This window comes from Protopterus annectens, chromosome 10.part0 (assembly GCF_019279795.1).
Source record: "Protopterus annectens isolate FY-2018-M chromosome 10.part0, PAN1.0, whole genome shotgun sequence".
Lineage (NCBI taxonomy): Eukaryota > Metazoa > Chordata > Ceratodontiformes > Protopteridae > Protopterus > Protopterus annectens.
In genome coordinates, this window is record NC_056744.1 from 95,705,966 (window position 1) to 95,724,586 (window position 18,621).

General features: G+C 40.8%; 1 protein-coding gene across 1 annotated transcript in view; it reads right to left on the reverse strand.

Annotated features, from left to right (window-relative positions):
* Positions 1–18,621, reverse strand: part of BAHCC1 (BAH domain and coiled-coil containing 1) — a 1,784,093-nt gene that overhangs the window by 629,309 nt on the left and 1,136,163 nt on the right. The window contains exons 7-8 of the mRNA XM_044085068.1: positions 16,445–16,653; positions 6,256–6,417 (exon numbers count right to left, since the gene is read on the reverse strand). Of these exons, the coding sequence (XP_043941003.1) occupies positions 6,256–6,417; positions 16,445–16,653 (371 nt within the window). The remainder of the gene's footprint in view (positions 1–6,255; positions 6,418–16,444; positions 16,654–18,621) is intronic.

Consider the following 18,621-nt stretch of genomic DNA (forward strand, 5'->3'; position numbering starts at 1 on the left):
GGGCCTGTTGAGATGCTAAGGAATCTTCCATGCGGCTAGATTGAGCGTTTTTAGCTGGCTGTGAAGAGTTTTGAAACTGTGCTGAGTCAGAAGAAGAGGCATGAGAGGCAGGATCCATGGTGGAGAATGCGTCAGGCTCCTCAGGAGTGGGTACCAGTGTTGCCTTGGCCAGTCCGGAGCAATGAGAATCATCTTTGGTCTGTCTGCTTTGGTCTTTAATAGAACTTTGGGCAGCAGAGGAAGAGGAGGGAAGGCATAAACTGTCATTGATGTCCAACTGAAAGAAAGAGCGTCCACTCTCCAAGCCTTTGGATGGAAGATCCTTGAGCAGAATTTTGTCAATTGATGATTCTTGTGGGAAGCAAAGAGATCTATGTCTGGCCTTCCCCATTCTTGGATTATTTTTGTAAAAACTTTTGGATGCAATTTCAATTCGTATGGATCTGTCATATTCCTGCTTAGGTTGTCTGCCAGTGTGTTTTCCTTGCCTGGAAAGTACTGTGCTTGTAGTTCCATTTGTAAGTCCATGGCCATGTTCCAAAGTGACATGGCCAGTCTGCATAGGGGGTAAGAATGTGTTCCTCCCTGTTTGTTTATGTACCACATAACTGTGGTGTTATCCGTTTTTATCAATAATTGACCTGGTTGTAGAAGGTCCTTGAAAGCTATAATAGCATTTATTGCTGCTAGCATTTCTTTTTGATTGATGTGAAGGTGCTTTTCTTTTTGGGACCATTTGCCCTGAATGCACCTATCTGTCATATGTGCCCCCCAGGCGTAGTCCGAGGCGTCTGTTGTGATGACTTGATTTGCTTGAGGCTTGCTGAATGGGAGACCTGTGTTTGTTTGACATGCTTGAGCCCACCACAGAAATTCCTTTTGCATACATGGAATTAGTGGTATTATTGTTTCCAAACTGTGGCTGTGTTGAGACCATATGTTTTTCAGGTACCATTGTAGTTTCCTCATGTGCAGCTTTGCACATGGGATTAGTAAGATGCAAGATGCCATTAATCCCAGAGCCTGCAGGATTTTCCTTGCAGTCAGCCTGGTGCAATTTGCTAGTGTTCTGAAGTATTGTATAAGTTGCCCCTGCTTCTCTGGCGTGAGGTAGGCCATCTGGGTGTTTGTGTCCAAATTGGCACCCAGGAAAATTATCTTCCGAGAAGTTATTAGCCTTGATTTCTTTTTGTTGACTGTGTATCCCAGAGATTTCAATAACATTATTACATAAGCCAGATGTTTCAGAAGAATGTGCTTGCTGTCCGCTTGGATCAGGCAGTCGTCCAAATAGGGGTATATTTGTATCCCTTGAAGTCTGCAGTAGGCAATTACTGATGCCAGGCATTTCGTGAATACTCTGGGCGCAGTAGATAAGCCAAAGGGCAATGCAGAGAATTGATAGTGGGTTGAACCTGCAAGAAATCTGAGGTACCTTCTGCAATTTTGTCTGATTGGGACATGCAGGTATGCCTCCTTGAGGTCCAGTGTTACCAGCCAACACTCCTTGCCCAGCATGGGAAGAAGTTGCTGTAGAGTGAGCATCCTGAATTTTGGTACGAGCAGAAATGTGTTTAGGATGGATAGGTCCAAAATAGGTCTCCAATCTTTTCCCTTCCTTGGCACCAGAAATAGCCTGGAATAAAAACCTTGACCTTGTTCGTGCGTAGGTACCTCTTGAATAGCTTTCATGTTTATGAGATCTGCAATTTGTTTTTGTGCCTCTGCCCTTTGATTGTGTGGCAGGTTTGGCATGCCTCTCATTTTTGGAAGGGTGTGAAAATGAAATTTGTAGCCTCTGTTTATAATGTCCAGGATCCATTTGTCCTTTGTGACAACATGCCAATTTTTTGAAAATAATGCCAACTTTCCTCCTAAGGGGGCTGCCGTTTGAAACCTGGTTGGCATGCAAAGGGGAAAGTCATTGAGTTTGCTTTCTGAAAGATTGCGAGTTGTTCTCACCACCTCTTTGTGTAGGGGCTTGCCATTGTCTGCCTCTATACGATCCTTGGGATTGTCCTCTGCCCCTCGGGCGCCTGTATCTGCCTCTTTGGGGTCTGTCTGTGGCAGGAAAGGACCAGTTTTTGGGGTTGAACCTGTAGGAATTCTTTCACTGTTTGCATTGATTTAACCTTTTCCTCCATTTTCCTTAATACCTCCTCAGCATTAGCACCAAATAGTACATCCTTTTGACGTGGAGCGTCTAGTAATTTAGCTTTGACATGATCAGGCAAGGCTTGTTCCTTGAGCCAGGCATGCCTACATATGACTGATCCTGTAACAGCAGCTCTACATGAGGCCTCTAGAGCATCAAAACCACATTGTAAGGTATGCTTACCCACTTGTTCTGCACTATGCATCAAATCCTGCAACTCCTTCAAGTCTGGTTGTTCAGGTTGTGACATTTTATTCTTCAATTGTGATAACAAAAACTGTTGGTATTTTAGCATATGAAACTAACAGTTTAAGGCCCTCATGGATAAGGTAGCCGAGGTATATACCTTTTTTCCCCACCTTTCTAAAGATCTGGACTCTCTCTCGGAGGGCAATGGATTTTTGGCAATGGAGGCCTTAACTCCCTTGGGGCCCTGTGAGATGGTTTCTGGGTCAGCATCATGGCTTTTGTAAAGAAATTGGTGTGAGTCAGGAACCCTGTAGTACCTGTCAGGCTTAACTGGTGCTGGGGGTAGAGAGTCCGGGTTAAGGCAGGCCTCCGAGTAAACATCATCTAAGATGTCCAAGACAGGAGGTATAGCCAGAGGCCTATGCTGAGGTAACAAAAGAAATTCCCTGAGCCTTTTCTTGGAATCTGAATAATCCTGGCCTTCCCAGTGGAAGTGTTCCCTTAAAGTATGCAAAGTTTCCCCAAATGAGTAGTCCTCAGGGGGGATACAGAAGGGATGGACTCCTCCGCATCAGAGTCTTCAAAAGGGGAGTAAGAATGTTCCTCATCATCAGAGTGCTCTGAAATAATGGAGCCCTGGTCAGAGGAGGGGGAATCTTCCTCCACTCTGGGCCTTTTGTCCGGTGGGGGCTGAGAACCTCTGATTAGAGTAATTAAATCCTCAGCCATTTTAAGCATCTGTTTCTTAGGCATGGGGCCTGTAGATGGGCCCTGTGTAGCTGGTCTCTTAGGGTGCAAGGATGCTTTAGACTTTGTGAAAGCCTTGATGGAGAAAGAAGAGGAAGGCCTGAAGACCCCTTGAGTGGAGGTGGACCTGTCCACATTCTGAGTTTCAACGCCAAGAGTGGCTTCGGTATCTGTAGTCGGGGTGTGGGCCGAGGAGCCTGCGACCTCGGGCACAGGAGACACCGTCAAAGAAGTGTCGTCGGTAATCAGGGGCTGCGTAGGTGCCTCACTGAGAACCAGACCACGTGTAGTCGGCTTTGGCGTGGTGTCGGTAGGGGTCGCGGACCTCGTGTGTCGGTCCTTGTCTTTGCGTTTTTTAGACAAAACCGGAGTCAGAGTATTCGACGACATAGTATAGTTAAATGCTTTCCCAAAATAATGCTGGGTGAACTCCGCCCGATGCTTAATAGTGCGTTTGTTGAATGTAGCACAAAAGCGACAGACCGAGACATCGTGGTCTGGGCCTAAACAAGGTATACAGAGGGAATGGAAATCCTTATGCGGTATTTGCTTCCCACAAGAAATACAATTATTAACTTTGTCTGACATCGGTCTGAGGCAAGAAAAGTTTCCCCAACGGGGTACTTAGCTTTTAAGAAGACTTCGGTTTCCAAATTTCGTAATTTCAGGAGCTGGCCGACCAGCACTTGCGGACTGCTTCTGCTTCGGGCACCGCGTGGCAAGAAAGACTGAAGAAAATGGCGTCTGCTGGTTCCTTTATACCCCTGTCGCACTGACGTCAGGGAAGAAGCGACGACAACCGACGCCGGACCTAAACTTTGGAATTCGGCTGACCGAGGACCCGCCTGACGGCAGGAGAACCCATCTGTTATGACTGCAGCTGTATGCACGATGAACATCTAGAGGAGCAATCACATTACTTTGATATCCACTATATGCAGTGGTTAATTAAGTCAACTTAAGGACTAAATCTAAAACAAAATATATGTAAATTAACAATAAGCACACCAAGCCAACTGATTACATATAGAAGGTAAACTGCAAAATGTACATTTTACCACATAATTCATCAGAATGCAAATAACTTCCAGTGTGAGGAAATCTGCAGTGAGACCTACACTGACACAGTCAACGTCTGTTTCATTATACATTTTTCATTTGCAGCCTTCTTAATGACTACATTATTATACAGAGCTTCCTTTAAACCCCAGACATGTCCCTGAGCCTTCTTCTAAATAGATAAAAAGTACTCTGGGTCTTTCCATCCAAAAAAATGCCTATAATGCCCTGTACAGAAGCACAGTGACTCTCAAACACAAAGCACATGCACACTTGAATGGTCAAGATTTGGCTTAGTCATGTCCTATTTTTTAATTGATTTGAAATGAATATACACATTCCTTGAGTATTATTCTGCATTTAGCCAGGTCTCACATGAAATGAACACTAACTAAAGTTTTATCCACGCATTTTCAGAATTGCTTGAACTCTGTTAATGGAGCAGTGCATCTCTTCAGGGAGGCTGACCTCACCATTTGAGAAACACTGCCTGCATCTAATTCTGACTGGTAATCTTCAGTAGGTAATGCTCAACAAGAGTCACGCAGCAGTTTCTCAGAAAGTATTAATGACTTCAGCATTCCCAAAGCCCAACAGGTATGTAATTCTATACGTTATCCAGTGGAGTAACAACTTTTCCTATCTTACCTGACCCACTTGGTATGCATTAGAACATGACTTAACAATTATCATGCGTTTTCATTTGAAGTTTTCAACAAGGACAGGTGTGGTAACATGTGATCTCTGACTTCTTGGCTTCTACAGCTCTTGGGGGGGGCACCTGATGTTTTATACTAAGGCAAGTTTGACACAATAGTGAAGTGAACTTGCCTGTTCTTTTTCTACAACAATTAAAAAAAGAATATTGACTTTTCCTAAGAAAGAAAAAGAATGCCGCCTCACTTTTACACAGTACATAAACAGAATAACAGCAATTTATTAATGTTATTAAACATTTGCCCCCATCATTCAAAGTGCCACTAGACTGTATGCACATATGGAACTGTGCACCACAGGCTCGGCTCAACAAGGTCCTTCAGCCATTTACCTATGAAATTTCAAAGTAAACTAATTAATTTAACTGGATAACTTCAAAAATGTAACACAATGCTGAAGAGAATTTCCAGTTCTTCTTCCACAATAAACTACAAAAGAATCCTTAAGTTTTCCTAAAAGGGAATAAAAATGCTGCCCCATTTTAACACTGCACATAAACAACAAAATAACATTTCAGTAGCACAATCAAACCCTTTCCCCATCAATCTATATACCACTAGACTGCCTGCACTTCTGGAACTGTATGACACAGTCATGGCTGAAGATGGTCCTCGAACCAGTCACCTGTCCATTTTTAAATAAATGCATAAATAAGTTGTTGTGTCTTTCGGCTTTTCCTGGTTAGGGGTCGCCACAGCGGAACTCCGGTCCGCTAATGATTGGCAGTAGATTTTTACGTGCCGAGTTGCCAGCTCTGACGCACAACCTTCAACGAAGGTATGCCCATTCACGCATGTCTCCACACAGAAGACGCTCTAGCTGAGAAACGAACAGGACAACGTCGTACTGTGAGGCGATAACGCTACCGCAGCACCACCACCGCAGCAAATAAATGCATAAATAAGTATAAAAAAAAATGAAATTAACTGAATAACTTCCGAAAACGAGACAGGTGAGTAAAAAACAATATTACCTGCTCAAAGAACTTAGTACAACTAGCCAACTAAATAATTTGGAGCATGCATTCTTATTCAACTTCCTTGGTTATCAAAAACAACAAATATTAAATGCAATTAAATACACAAAATACTGAATATTACAACATGGACCAGCACTACCAGAAACAGCTACACTAGGCCTGAATCAATATTTAGAAGCTGAAACAGAAACTAAATAAATACAGGACTTGCTTTAATACAAAACAAATTACAGGACACATTCTCACAGGAAATGCATTTGATCTTGGCTTGACTTTTTCATATACATTCTTGTTTCTGATAAAGTAAAATAGTTAAAAACGTGTTGGAATATATATGAGCATTTCTTATTTTTGTTGTTCTGGTTCTTCCAAGAGGTTTGAATATAGGGAACATTAGCTGGATTCCTACCAAGAGGATGTGGTGTGGAGTGCGAGGGTGGAGGCTCCGTGGGCAGGATGACAAGTTGCGCAGATGGATCCTGGGATAGCGGGAAGACTGGCTGGACTGCACTAGCCATTGTTGTAGAGAAGCCAGGTGGCAGGGATTGGTGCACAGCTGAATGGCCAATGCCTGTTTCAGAAACAAAGTTAGAACAGTTTTCAGAAAAAATAAGACAAGAACACAAAAAAGAGCAGACACCTGTAACACAGCCTCATGCATTACTTATCATGCCATCTTTAGCTTATGATGCTTTTTATTTTATTTTGAAACAATAAGCCAACAAAATGAAATGAATCATTCATATGACCCCAAACCAACAATCCTTAAAAAGCAAACAAAACTTTATGAGACACAGTATGGCTACCACTAAACACTATGCTGAATACAGATAGACTACTCCAACTTGCTGGATCCTCAATTCTCACAACTAAGGATGCCAGAAACAAAGCAGGCTGCACAGTTAAGAAAATTAAAACAGTAGTTCTCTTCTTAAGAGCAGCAGATTTTAGGCTGTGCTCACTTACAATAATATCCCAGAGGTAACTAGACGAAGACCTGCTAGGAGTGGAAATGAATGCAAGGTACTTCAGTACCACTCACACACTTCAGTCACTTCTGGCACTCAAAACCAGCTGATGGTAAAATTCACTTGGAATGGCTGTCCCTCATACACCATAAGAATGTGAAATAAGGGTTCCCCCTTTCATAAACTAGACAAGGCCAGGCTGAAAAAAGAGAAGTCAAGTTACTGTGAAGGAATTCTAGTTAAATGGCAAATGTGATAAAATAGGGCAAGGGACGTTTCCCTTTTACCAATTCAATGGTCATTGTGGTAATGATAAAAGAGACTAAAACTAGTCACAAACAAGGAAATAAAGGACATATGCTATCACAGCTTGGTGCACTTTTGCTTTTCAAACCTCCTTGCCTCTTTGTAAAAGCAGAATTCTTCTTAGTCAAAAAGCATTATCTTATACTAAACAGAAACTCTTGCAACCACAACATAAAGTCAAACATCTCATAGTAAAATGGATTTACAAGAAGCCATTCAATCTACCTTCTTTATAAATAGCTTATAACTGTTTTTAATACATTCTCCAAGTTCTAGACATGACCCTATTTAACATCCCACACATTTTAATCTTGGTAAGACATAAATGCATACACACATCCCTGTGTAAGAAACAATAAGCCAGCAAAATGAAATGAATCATTCATATGACCCCAAACCAACAATCCTTAAAAAGCAAACAAAACTTTATGAGACACAGTATGGCTACCACTAAACACTATGCTGAATACAGATAGACTACTCCAACTTGCTGGATCCTCAATTCTCACAACTAAGGATGTCAGAAACAAAGCAGGCTGCACAGTTAAGAAAATTAAACAGTAGTTCTCTTCTTAAGAGCAGCAGATTTTAGGCTGTGCTCACTTACAATAATATCCCAGAGGTAACTAGACGAAGACCTGCTAGGAGTGGAAATGAATGCAAGGTACTTCAGTACCACTCACACACTTCAGTCACTTCTGGCACTCAAAACCAGCTGATGGTAAAATTCACTTGGAATGGCTGTCCCTCATACACCATAAGAATGTGAAATAAGGGTTCCCCCTTTCACAAACTAGACAAGGCCAGGCTGAAAAAAGAGAAGTCAAGTTACTGTGAAGGAATTCTAGTTAAATGGCAAATGTGATAAAATAGGGCAAGGGACGTTTCCCTTTTACCAATTCAATGGTCATTGTGGTAATGATAAAAGAGACTAAAACTAGTCACAAACAAGGAAATAAAGGACATATGCTATCACAGCTTGGTGCACTTTTGCTTTTCAAACCTCCTTGACTCTTTGTAAAAGCAGAATTCTTCTTAGTCAAAAAGCATTATCTTATACTAAACAGAAACTCTTGCAACCACAACATAAAGTCAAACATCTCATAGTAAAATGGATTTACAAGAAGCCATTCAATCTACCTTCTTTATAAATAGCTTATAACTGTTTTTAATACATTCTCCAAGTTCTAGACATGACCCTATTTAACATCCCACACATTTCAATCTTGGTAAGACATAAATGCATACACACATCCCTGTGTAAGAAACAAAGCATGCAGAAGCCAGCAACTGTGAGCTGTATGAACTAATTTAATTAGTTACAAAATAAAAAAAAACACAAAAATAACAGACCGGTTTCGGCTATGGTGTTAACCTAGCCTTCATCAGTGTAAATATTCATAACATTTTGAGGTTCTTTTTATACATTGACATAACTAGTCATAAAATTTCATTGGTGAGCTCATGAATATTCATCATTATACAAAAACATAAATATTCATTAAGGCCAGGCTGGAAGAGTCCACCTAATTTTACAATCCATTTCTTTTCTTTTGTATTTAGTTTACTGTGCCACCCAGATTTATTAGATCTGTCTCCAATTATTTTATCTATGATGGTAAAATGAAATCTGGCTGTAGTATGTTTGAGAGTGTGTTTATACAAAGTGTTGCTCATCCGTTAACATTTTACATCACTAAGGTGTTCTGAAATACGTAACTTAAGAGGCCTAGATGTTTGTCCTATGTAAAATGCAAGACAACTGCAAGAGGCCATGTAAATGATCCAATCCGTGCTGCAATTTGCAAAAAAACTGATGTCATATATCATACTGTAATTACTGCTGGAGAATTGTTTTGTTTTAAGCACATGTTTACAATGGCTGCAGTGACCACATGGCATGCAGCCCACAAGTTGGTCTCCAGAAATAAAGGTTTGAATCATACTCTGTTTATTAGAATCATGGTGATGTTTGTAATGACTGAAATGAGATCCAAGATTTTTCCCCCTTCTAAATGAAAACATACAAGTTTCAGATAAATACTGTGACAAAACATTGTCCGCTACGAGAATGTTCCAATGTCGTCTGATGGCAACAGTGACTCTGTTTGAATTTCTGCCATATGTAGTGATGAATCGTAAATTATTATTTTTATTATGTGATTTGTGTTTGTACTTAAGAAGGTCTTCCCTATCCAGATTTGCAGTATGATTACTTGCTGTATGTACATACCCCATGCTGTAGCCCCTTTCTTCAAACCTGTTCAACAAATCCTTGCTGAAATCCTTGAAAATATTTTCTTCTGAACAAATACGTCTCATCCTAATGAATTGAGACTTGGGGATGTTTTTGGTAATATGTGCTGGATGAAAGCTGGATGCGTGGAGTAAGGTGTTATATTCTGGATATTTCCTGAGTACTTCTGTACAGAGGGTATTATCCTTATTCCTTGTTACCAGCACATCCAAATATGTGATCTTGTGTTGGTCATAACTGATGATGAAATGTAAACCCCATTTGTTCTCATTGAGATATTCAACAAATTCCATCAAGTATTCTACATCAGACCTCCACACCATCCAGCAATCATCCAGATATCTGCACCAAATATCAATTTCCATTAGATATATGTTGTGTGTAACATCATAGATGATTTGTTCTTCTATGTATGCCATATATAGATCTGCATATATGGGGGCAAATGATGCGCCCATTGCAGTACCCCGTATTTGAAGATAACATTGTTTTCCATAGAAGAACATATTTTTTGTGAGAACATGTTCAGTTAAACATATAAGAAAGGTGTTGAATCCAGGTTTGTATAGTTCTGATTTATATAGCCAATATTCTATAGCATCAAGCCCTGCCCAATGTGGTATGTTAGTATATAATGCACTAACATCTAAGGTGCATAACAACCATTCATCTTCAATTTGCATCTCATTTATAATACCTACAAATTCTGTGGTATCCTGAATTCTAGATCTTACCCATCTCAATAATGGTTTAAGGTGTTTGGTTAGAAACTCAGAAAGTGGTTCAGTGAGACAACCATTGCCTGCCACAATTGGTCTACCTGGGGGATGCAAGGGATCTTTGTGAATTTTGGGCAGAAAATAAATATACTGGCTATTGGGATCAGATATAGTAAAATTACTTTTTATATTTGGTGTGATGATGCCATTTTCAACTGCCGAATCCAAAAATGTATCTATTTGTTGTTTAAACATAAGTGTTGGATCAAGAGGCATTTTGGTATAATATCTGGCCATCTTCCAACTGTCTATGCGCCTCAGCATCATATTAGGTCCAATTCATAACTACCACAGCACCACCTTTGTCTGCAGAAATGATAACCAGATTTTTGTTATTAATGAGTTCCTGTAAAGTTGACATGTCTGTCTTTGAGAGATTATTAGATTTAGGGTGAGTCATACCCGAAGTAAAGTGTAGATCTTTGATGACACTATTTTGGAAGAGACTCACACAAGGATGCATAGGTGGAGCAAAGGTGGATTTGTGGTATTTGAAATTGTCAGCAGCAACATCGTCCTGTTTGGTATCATGAAAATACAATTTTAAATTAAGCAATCTACAAAATGCTGTTACATCATGTGCAAATGTATCTTCAGGAACAAAAAAAAACGGGTATAAAAGAAAGACCTTTATTTAACAAAGCAGTTTGTGAGTCAGATAATGTTACATCAGAAATATTTAGTACATTTGTTCTAGCTTGCTTGTTTATTTGTTTGTCAACAGTTCCATTAGACCCTCCAAACTTCTTATTTTTTCAATGTTTCCTGCCTCCCCTCTTGTAAGGTCTTAAGGGGCCACACTGTTATTACGTTTGGGGATGGGGGAATCTCAGGTTTGCTGTAGGTCCAAATCTGTACCAGAAGAGGAATCGCCCCCTGATGAATCAGTATATGTATTACGTTTCCTAAGGACAGACTTGGGACATTTGCGTTTGGGGGTGGTATTGAGTTTATGATAACCACTTTCAAACCTAACATGTCTAGTATGTTGAAAGGGACGACCTTTATCATAGTCTGTTTGGTCCCTATGAAATTTTTTGAGTTTCCTATCCTTAAGTTGTTGTTCGAAGGTAAGTAAGTCTGAACTAAGTTTGGACAATAAGGTGGAATAAAAACGGTTGGTCCTTGTATTGATTACAGTCATCACATGGGTGATTCTGGGAATAAGTATGCCCCAAAGGAAAACAGCTGGCATTTTGCAGTTTTCAGTTAATGCCTCTAGGGGATGGTGAGTCCTGAGTGTCCCGGGAAAACGCCCGAGACTTCTGGAACCACATCTTCTTAGTCCCTTGCTGATTCCTACAAAAGGATCTTTGGGGGGAGTGATCCCAACAGCAGACAGTGTCTTCCTGTCCTTCTCACTCTGGACTAAAGTCTCGTGTACTGACTTCCCAAACAGGGAGGAACAGTCATACGGGGCATTGGTGAATGACGCATTGAAGGCTTCCGAGAACTAACATAGCCGGAGCCAGGCGTGTTGCCTGATGGCAACACCTGCACTGGCTGCCCTAGTGGCTCCCTCTGTAGCATGGGAGAGGAGATGCATGAAGGTGTTAACGACCGACTTTAGAGTGGCCATACGAGCAGAAAATGTCTGGTCTCCCGCCAACATGGACTCAGGGGTCACCTCAGCGATCTCCTTAACTAGGTCTCACTGCAGCTGAATGACATGTGCCATGTAATTCAGCGCTCTTACTGAGAAGGTGGCTGAACTGTAGACCCACTTCTTGAATCGATCCAACACCCTTGACTCTCAGTCAGGAGGATGTACTGAAGAGCTCTCCTGAGTCAGCTCTTTCTTAGTAGCAGCTGCCACCACCATAACATCAATCAGGGACCCTTTGTTCCAGATCTGAAGGGGGGCTAAGGATTTTATCTGGGCACTTTGGGATGGGCTCCACCGTGTTCGGTTCCTTCCATGCCTGAGATGTTATAAGGTCCATTAAGGGATCCGCGGGAGGGGACACCCAGGAAATAGATGAGCCTGTGCTGAATGCCTCAAAGAACACCGATTTGTCCAAGGTCGGTTTTTGGGCAGAACACCCCCCCTCTCTGACGAAGGAGTTCCATGATGTCTCCAAAGACGACATGCTAGGGGGGTGACCGGGGGGAACCTTCCCCTTCCTCCAAATCTGTGTTTTCAGTGAGTGACTCCAGTGGGGAGTCTAAGTGTCTCCTCTTGCACATGCATTTGCGAGGGATTGCCTCAGTGGGAATCTCTGGGGAGGACTCGCCAATGCCCTGCTGCTCCCAAGCAAGAGCTTCTTGAGGCAAAACGTCGGCAGGCTGTCCCTGAGATGGCAGGATGGTCGGGACCGTACCCAAAACAGAGAGAGTCGGAGTGTCCAAGGACGAGATGATCAAGGGTCTCAACAAAATCGAGAGAACCCTCTCCACCACATCAAAGGCCAAAGGAGAATGGACGTCCTGAGAAAGGCTGGTAGGAGCGTTCTCCTCTGACCTGACGGGAGAGTCAGAGCCAAGACTCCAGGAGCCGAGATGCCAAGGGGAAAAATATGCTCCAATATGCTCGGAGCTGATACTGAAGCTATGGCTATGACAGCTCATCGGATCCGACCCGGTCAGATCTGACATGCTCAAGAAGGCAATGGCCAGCGTCGAGATACAAGGTACCATCGGTGCCGACCCCTCGACTCAGAGGGTCCTTGGATTCATAGGCTCCGAGACCAAATGCCGGATCAGAGAAGGAGTGATCAGAGTAAAGAAACACTGCAAGCTCCCCGCTCCGGAGGGAGAGGGGGCAGGCAAGACTCCCATCTGAATTTGGGTGCAGATAAACTTCCACATCATCTTGTCCATCTCTGCTTCACTGAGGCTCTGGGTGGAGTGGAAGGATGAGGCTATCGACACCGGTCTGGAGTACTGGTGAGGGGAAGCCCGCATAGGTGACCAGATCCAGGATTCCTCCAGCTCAAGGGAGAATCTGGAAGAATGGAGCCATTGAGATCCTGGTCTGGTATCTGGCCTAACTTTTGCAGGAGGGACGGCTGGAGCAGAGTGGTCAGGAGACCGCTTCCTTGGCCTGTCCTTCTTAGACTTCTCCCCTTCCCCGGACCTCTTGGCGGGAGTTTGAGTCCCAGAAGTCTGGGGAAGAGGTGGACGTTGATACTGCACTTGACGCAGGGAGGTGCAGGGGCTACAGTCCCTGAAGAGGGAAGTAGGGCCTTCAGGATGAGTTTGTCCCTCCTGTTCTTCAGTGCCCTGGGATTAAACCCGGCACAGATAGGACAGGAGGTTAGTAGATGGGCCGCCTCCAGACACACCACGCACAGAGTGTGGCCATCGGCTGGAGTGAGCTTATGACCACACTCTGTGCACTTTCTGAAACCTAGCTTAGGAGTTTCTGCCATATCCCAAGACAAGCCCAGAACTCTTGCGCGTGCGCGCACACACACACTCTCCACTATAGAAAAGATCGGAAAAACGTTTTTTTTTTTTATATATACCGACGACTACATGATGGGAGGAAGACAGTAAAGATAGGAAGAAACAGCTAAGGAACGTAGCAAAAAGAGTAAAATCCACTCACTTACCCCAAAACGTCTAGCTAAGAACTCAGAGCATGATGCCTACTTTTCAACGGCAAATAAGATCTGAAGGGAGAAAGGAGACAGGGGCATTATGGGTAAGGGGCAGAGCTTTGAGCTTGGATCAGATGCTGGATATGCGGCCGATTCGGATGGATTCGTAACCCACAGGTTAAAGATCAAATGAAGTCAACTACTTCAGATTGTACCTTTCCTATACAGCTACGCAGTAAAGGCATGTTGTCATTCCCTTACTGTGCGCTACACATATCACATGAAAAGAGAGAGAGAGAGCAAAAAAAAAATAATAAGCATTTCTGCAGGGAGGGAAGCACCCCTTTATGGAGTGTTGTGACCCCACACCTAATTCTGGAATTGTTTAAACAAAGAGTCATTTCTATGTAATATCAATTGCTCCCTATAGACCATCCCTTGATAATATTACAGAAACAATACATTGGACAAGTAACAATATACAGCATTACTGCTTAGCAACTGGCATACTCAGTATCCAGCAACACAAAGAAAGACACTTTTGATTACAGTGATTCTTTCAGTGAGGATTTGCTAGTCAGTTCAATGATAATGTGCTCTGTTCTCCACAATTCCTACTCAGCACCACTGAAGAAGATGATGATGAAAAGGTGAAGTCCCAGCTCGGATCCCAGTAACTACCCACTGCACAAGCTCCACTCTAAAAGATTACACAATAATTACAGACCTGTGTCTTTTACATCCCAACTAATTGCCTCAAGTGCACTGCAGTTTACCTAACAACTTTCTGTGCAGCACAATTTGCAGAAAACGCAGATATAATATGTCCACCACTCTTGCCTAAACCAAAGTATCTTACTACTAAGTGGTTGATATGGCATGACCACCACCCAGGGAAACCATGCTGCATTGGTTTCTACAGCTTTCTGCAAAATAGATACGCCAAAAGTCTATTAGTGGTTCAGTGATCTATCCTATCCTACCACTGAGTTTAGACAGGAGGCATGTAGTCTTCACCCTACATTAACATATGGTTTAATCTGAAACTGAGATGCATATGGAAATAAATGGCTAAACGACATGTTTATGATCTGATAATTACCCCCCCCCCAAAAAAGCAACCATCTGCATTTTTTTTATTCAGTATATCTAAATGGTTACAGTTAACTTTAATGTATATTGCACACACAAATAATTACATTTTTTTCTTTTAATTGGATGGGACATTTCACAGCAGGTGCATTTATTCCTTCCTTCCTTCCTTCATACCCCAATATCCATTTTAATCCTCCTAAGTTTGCATGGGATCCAAAAGCTATCCCAGCAAGCAATGGGGCAAGTAAGAGAACTAGCTTTGGACAAGACTTGGTCCACTGCAACAACAAATGCATTTTACATTTACTTCGCCTATTCACAATACAGCTGTACAACCAAATGATCAAAACTATCAGCAAACATTCAAAGATATTTAAAAAAAAACATGTATAAATGTTTGCTGTATTTAAATAAACAAGTGCTTACTGAAAAGACTAACCCAGTACACAACTACCCTATTTAGGCTTATGGTGTCATGATCTAACAGTCTTCCTTAACTGAATCATTTCATATTATGACATTTCACCCACTATTTAAGCAATATTTTATCCATCTCCACATCGAACTAACTAGCTTGCTAGTCAAATTTACCTTCTCACGCCCACATTTTCTACAGATCATCATGTGGGACTTTATTTAGCATACAACTAATTATTTCATCAATCAAACACAAGCAGTTCAAATGAATACAATCAGTTCACATTTAGATTACCTTTTCAGGAGAAAATAAGAAGCACAAACAAGTGCTATCTGCACCATTCCAGTCAACAGTATCTTAAGAGTTGTGATGGAAAACATCACATTTACTTCAGCATTTAAATGAAAACACAAAAGAGTTAATGCAATCTGAAATCCGCTCATGTTAAAACAAAAGTGTGAAAACTAGTGTCATCCAGTGTGGTACTGACTGCATTATAGGAGCTTGTTTATCTGTACCTGGACTAAGAAGGCAGCCCATTTTTCATTAGCTGACAGCGCCAGTTGATCATCACGTCTGACTATACTCTCCTTAACTAAATTACAGCAAATGGTCTAACGCTAAAGATTCCCCAAATCTCAACAATTTATCATTATTCATCAAAGTCAGTTGATCACCAAAACTAATTACTTCTACCCTTGACCAAATGAGAACAAATTTCTATGGCTAAAAATTCTTTAATACTCAACCAATTCACTCCTGTCCAAAGCTTACATATTTTTCAGCAAAGCTTAAACTTTGATCTTTTAATACATTAACAAGCAAATACAAAAAAATTGTTACATTACAGATTACAACTGTTTACATAAGACAGCTGCTCATTCCTCTCAGAAGTCAATTTCAGATGATTGCTACACCTAATTATACACTCCTAGACTAAGTTAAAAGAAGTTGTCTAAAGATAAGTCACCTTACATTACCAAAATTACTCATTAGTCATCAAAAGTCAGTTAAATGCCATTTCTAATTATTACTCTCCTTAAATGTATTAGGACAAATATTTGAGGAAAAAATTCTTAACTACAACAAATTCATTCATTCATATCTGAAGTTTAAGTATTTTAAGATTATGATCCGTTAACCAACTTAACAGCTACAATAATCTATTACATTACAGACTAAACTAATAGTTACTTGCAGAAGATAAAAAGCAAATGCTTTCAGAATACCAACCATAAGAGTGTCCGCTCATCCAAAGAGATGGACTCCCTGTTCTTGGCAACCAATGAGGATGGGCTGGGTGGGCATGTGTTGTTGGGTCAGTACTCAGCTGACTAGACTGTAAAGAAGAGCTACCTCCTACCATGAGGTGTGAAGCCAGATCACCAGGACAGCCACTGGATGGATGGATTCGTGCAAATTCCACTATGTCTTTATTCTCCCTTCAGGGAAAAAAAACACACACACATATAAATTGCAGTTGGACACTTTCATGAAAACCAGCAATGACAGTCACCTGCTACAAGTAGTTACTAGAAACATAACATCTGAGCTGTAAAATTACATCCACAGCTTTGTGTGTCCTCAGTGGTCCAGTCTTCCTGTATAAACTGAATATGTATGTCTAGAAATATAACTACAAAACTCTTAGGATTTTAATACATGCCCATTTACTGGGTTCCTGTCATTCCCCCCTTTTATACCATTTTGACAGAAAAAAATTGTATAACATGATTTTTTTTTCTAAAATTTAGTTCTTTATGTTTTCTTTTCTAGGTATTACATAAAAAGCACACAATAATAATTATTCTCTAATGCACTGGTTACGGCCACATAGCTGACTATGCCAGCTTCCAAGTTTCATTCTACCAACCACAGGGTTGTAGCGTTGTATCCTTCCATTAATAAAACATTCTAAGTTTGAGGTAACCAATAAAAATGAACAAAGGAATGAAAAAGAATACTTTACTGCGGATATTTTACATGCTATACAGTGATGCTGGACAATTCTGCAATATTAACTAACAGACAGTCAGTTAAAGTGAATTACTAAAGCAGAATAAATAACTGAAGTAAGCCTCTGTCTGTTATTTATTTGTTCAAACATTTGAATTATGTTACTGATTTTCTAAAACAGCCTCAAGAGCTTTTTGTGGTAAAGATAATAGTGAAATGTACTCCAAGTTAAACAGTTAACCATCACTATCTTATAGAAACAGTATTAAATTCATCTTAAATAAAACAAACGGGATTCAACTTACCAATCTTATTCATATTATGGCCTGACTTTCAAGCAGCCAATGGCCCACCTATGTGACAGTAATCTTAGTTTTTCACTGCTCTTACTTTAGTTAGCACCTGCGGCAACTTACCACGTAAAAAGCAGCAATCCTCCTCACTGTCTTCAGTTTTTCAAGTGGGAAATATGTTACATACAATAAAAAATCAGTGCAGTAACTGAAGACTGCAAATACACCAAGCCTACAACATGACAGCAATTTATCAGTAAATTAAAAGGACTGAAATCCAAAATGGAGGTAGTGAGTGGATATCCACACTACTGCAAGAGACTCTGCACCAAAAATTTAGTGTTATAATGAATAATGGTTGCTAATGTACTATCTTCTTTCAGGAAGGACTCTTGTAGCAGTAAATATAACACATGGACAGAATCACATGCATTTCTGAGACTAAATCAGTAATGTGGACAGCTAAGACAAGTCGTCTCAAATAAAGCTATATGGAAACCTGATTAGTTTAGTAAATGAGTAGATTCTTCTCAAGACCACATCTTCACAAACATCTGGTGCAGAGACATTCTTAAAATAAGACACAGAAGTAGTAGCAGTTTCACTGTAATGGTGATGGTGACTGAAAGTTTTTTTTTTTTTTTTTTTTTTTAGAAAACAAAATTTATTTTTCCAAAAATTAAGAAATAATACAGTTGGCACTCAACATTAAAATTCTCTACAAATATAATCTCCCAGAATTTAATCTTGTAGGCACAGCATATACCTACACCAGTTTTCCAAGGGTTCTTTCACTTAACCAGAAAACAATCCTAAATCTAAAAAAATAACATCGAGACAGATCTAATTCTATGCAGTGCAGACTTTGACACTAATATCTAACTTAAAATTCAGCGTCTACCAAACCACGTTAGCTGCTCAAGTGTCCATTCTTAATGTCATTATTAACCACTTTTTCATGGCCTTTTGACAGAGTTTAATGTCCTCAGCAGCAAATTCCCTTAAACAATCCAGAAGACAATTCCAAACCACTGTAATGCAGCAGGGGCTTTACTTAGTCCAAAACGTTTTACTAAATGAGAAACTCGGGTGCTGTAACTGTGCAGACTATCTCTGATCCGGAAATGCAAGAAAGACTGTCAGTGCTGTCTTTTGCTTGTC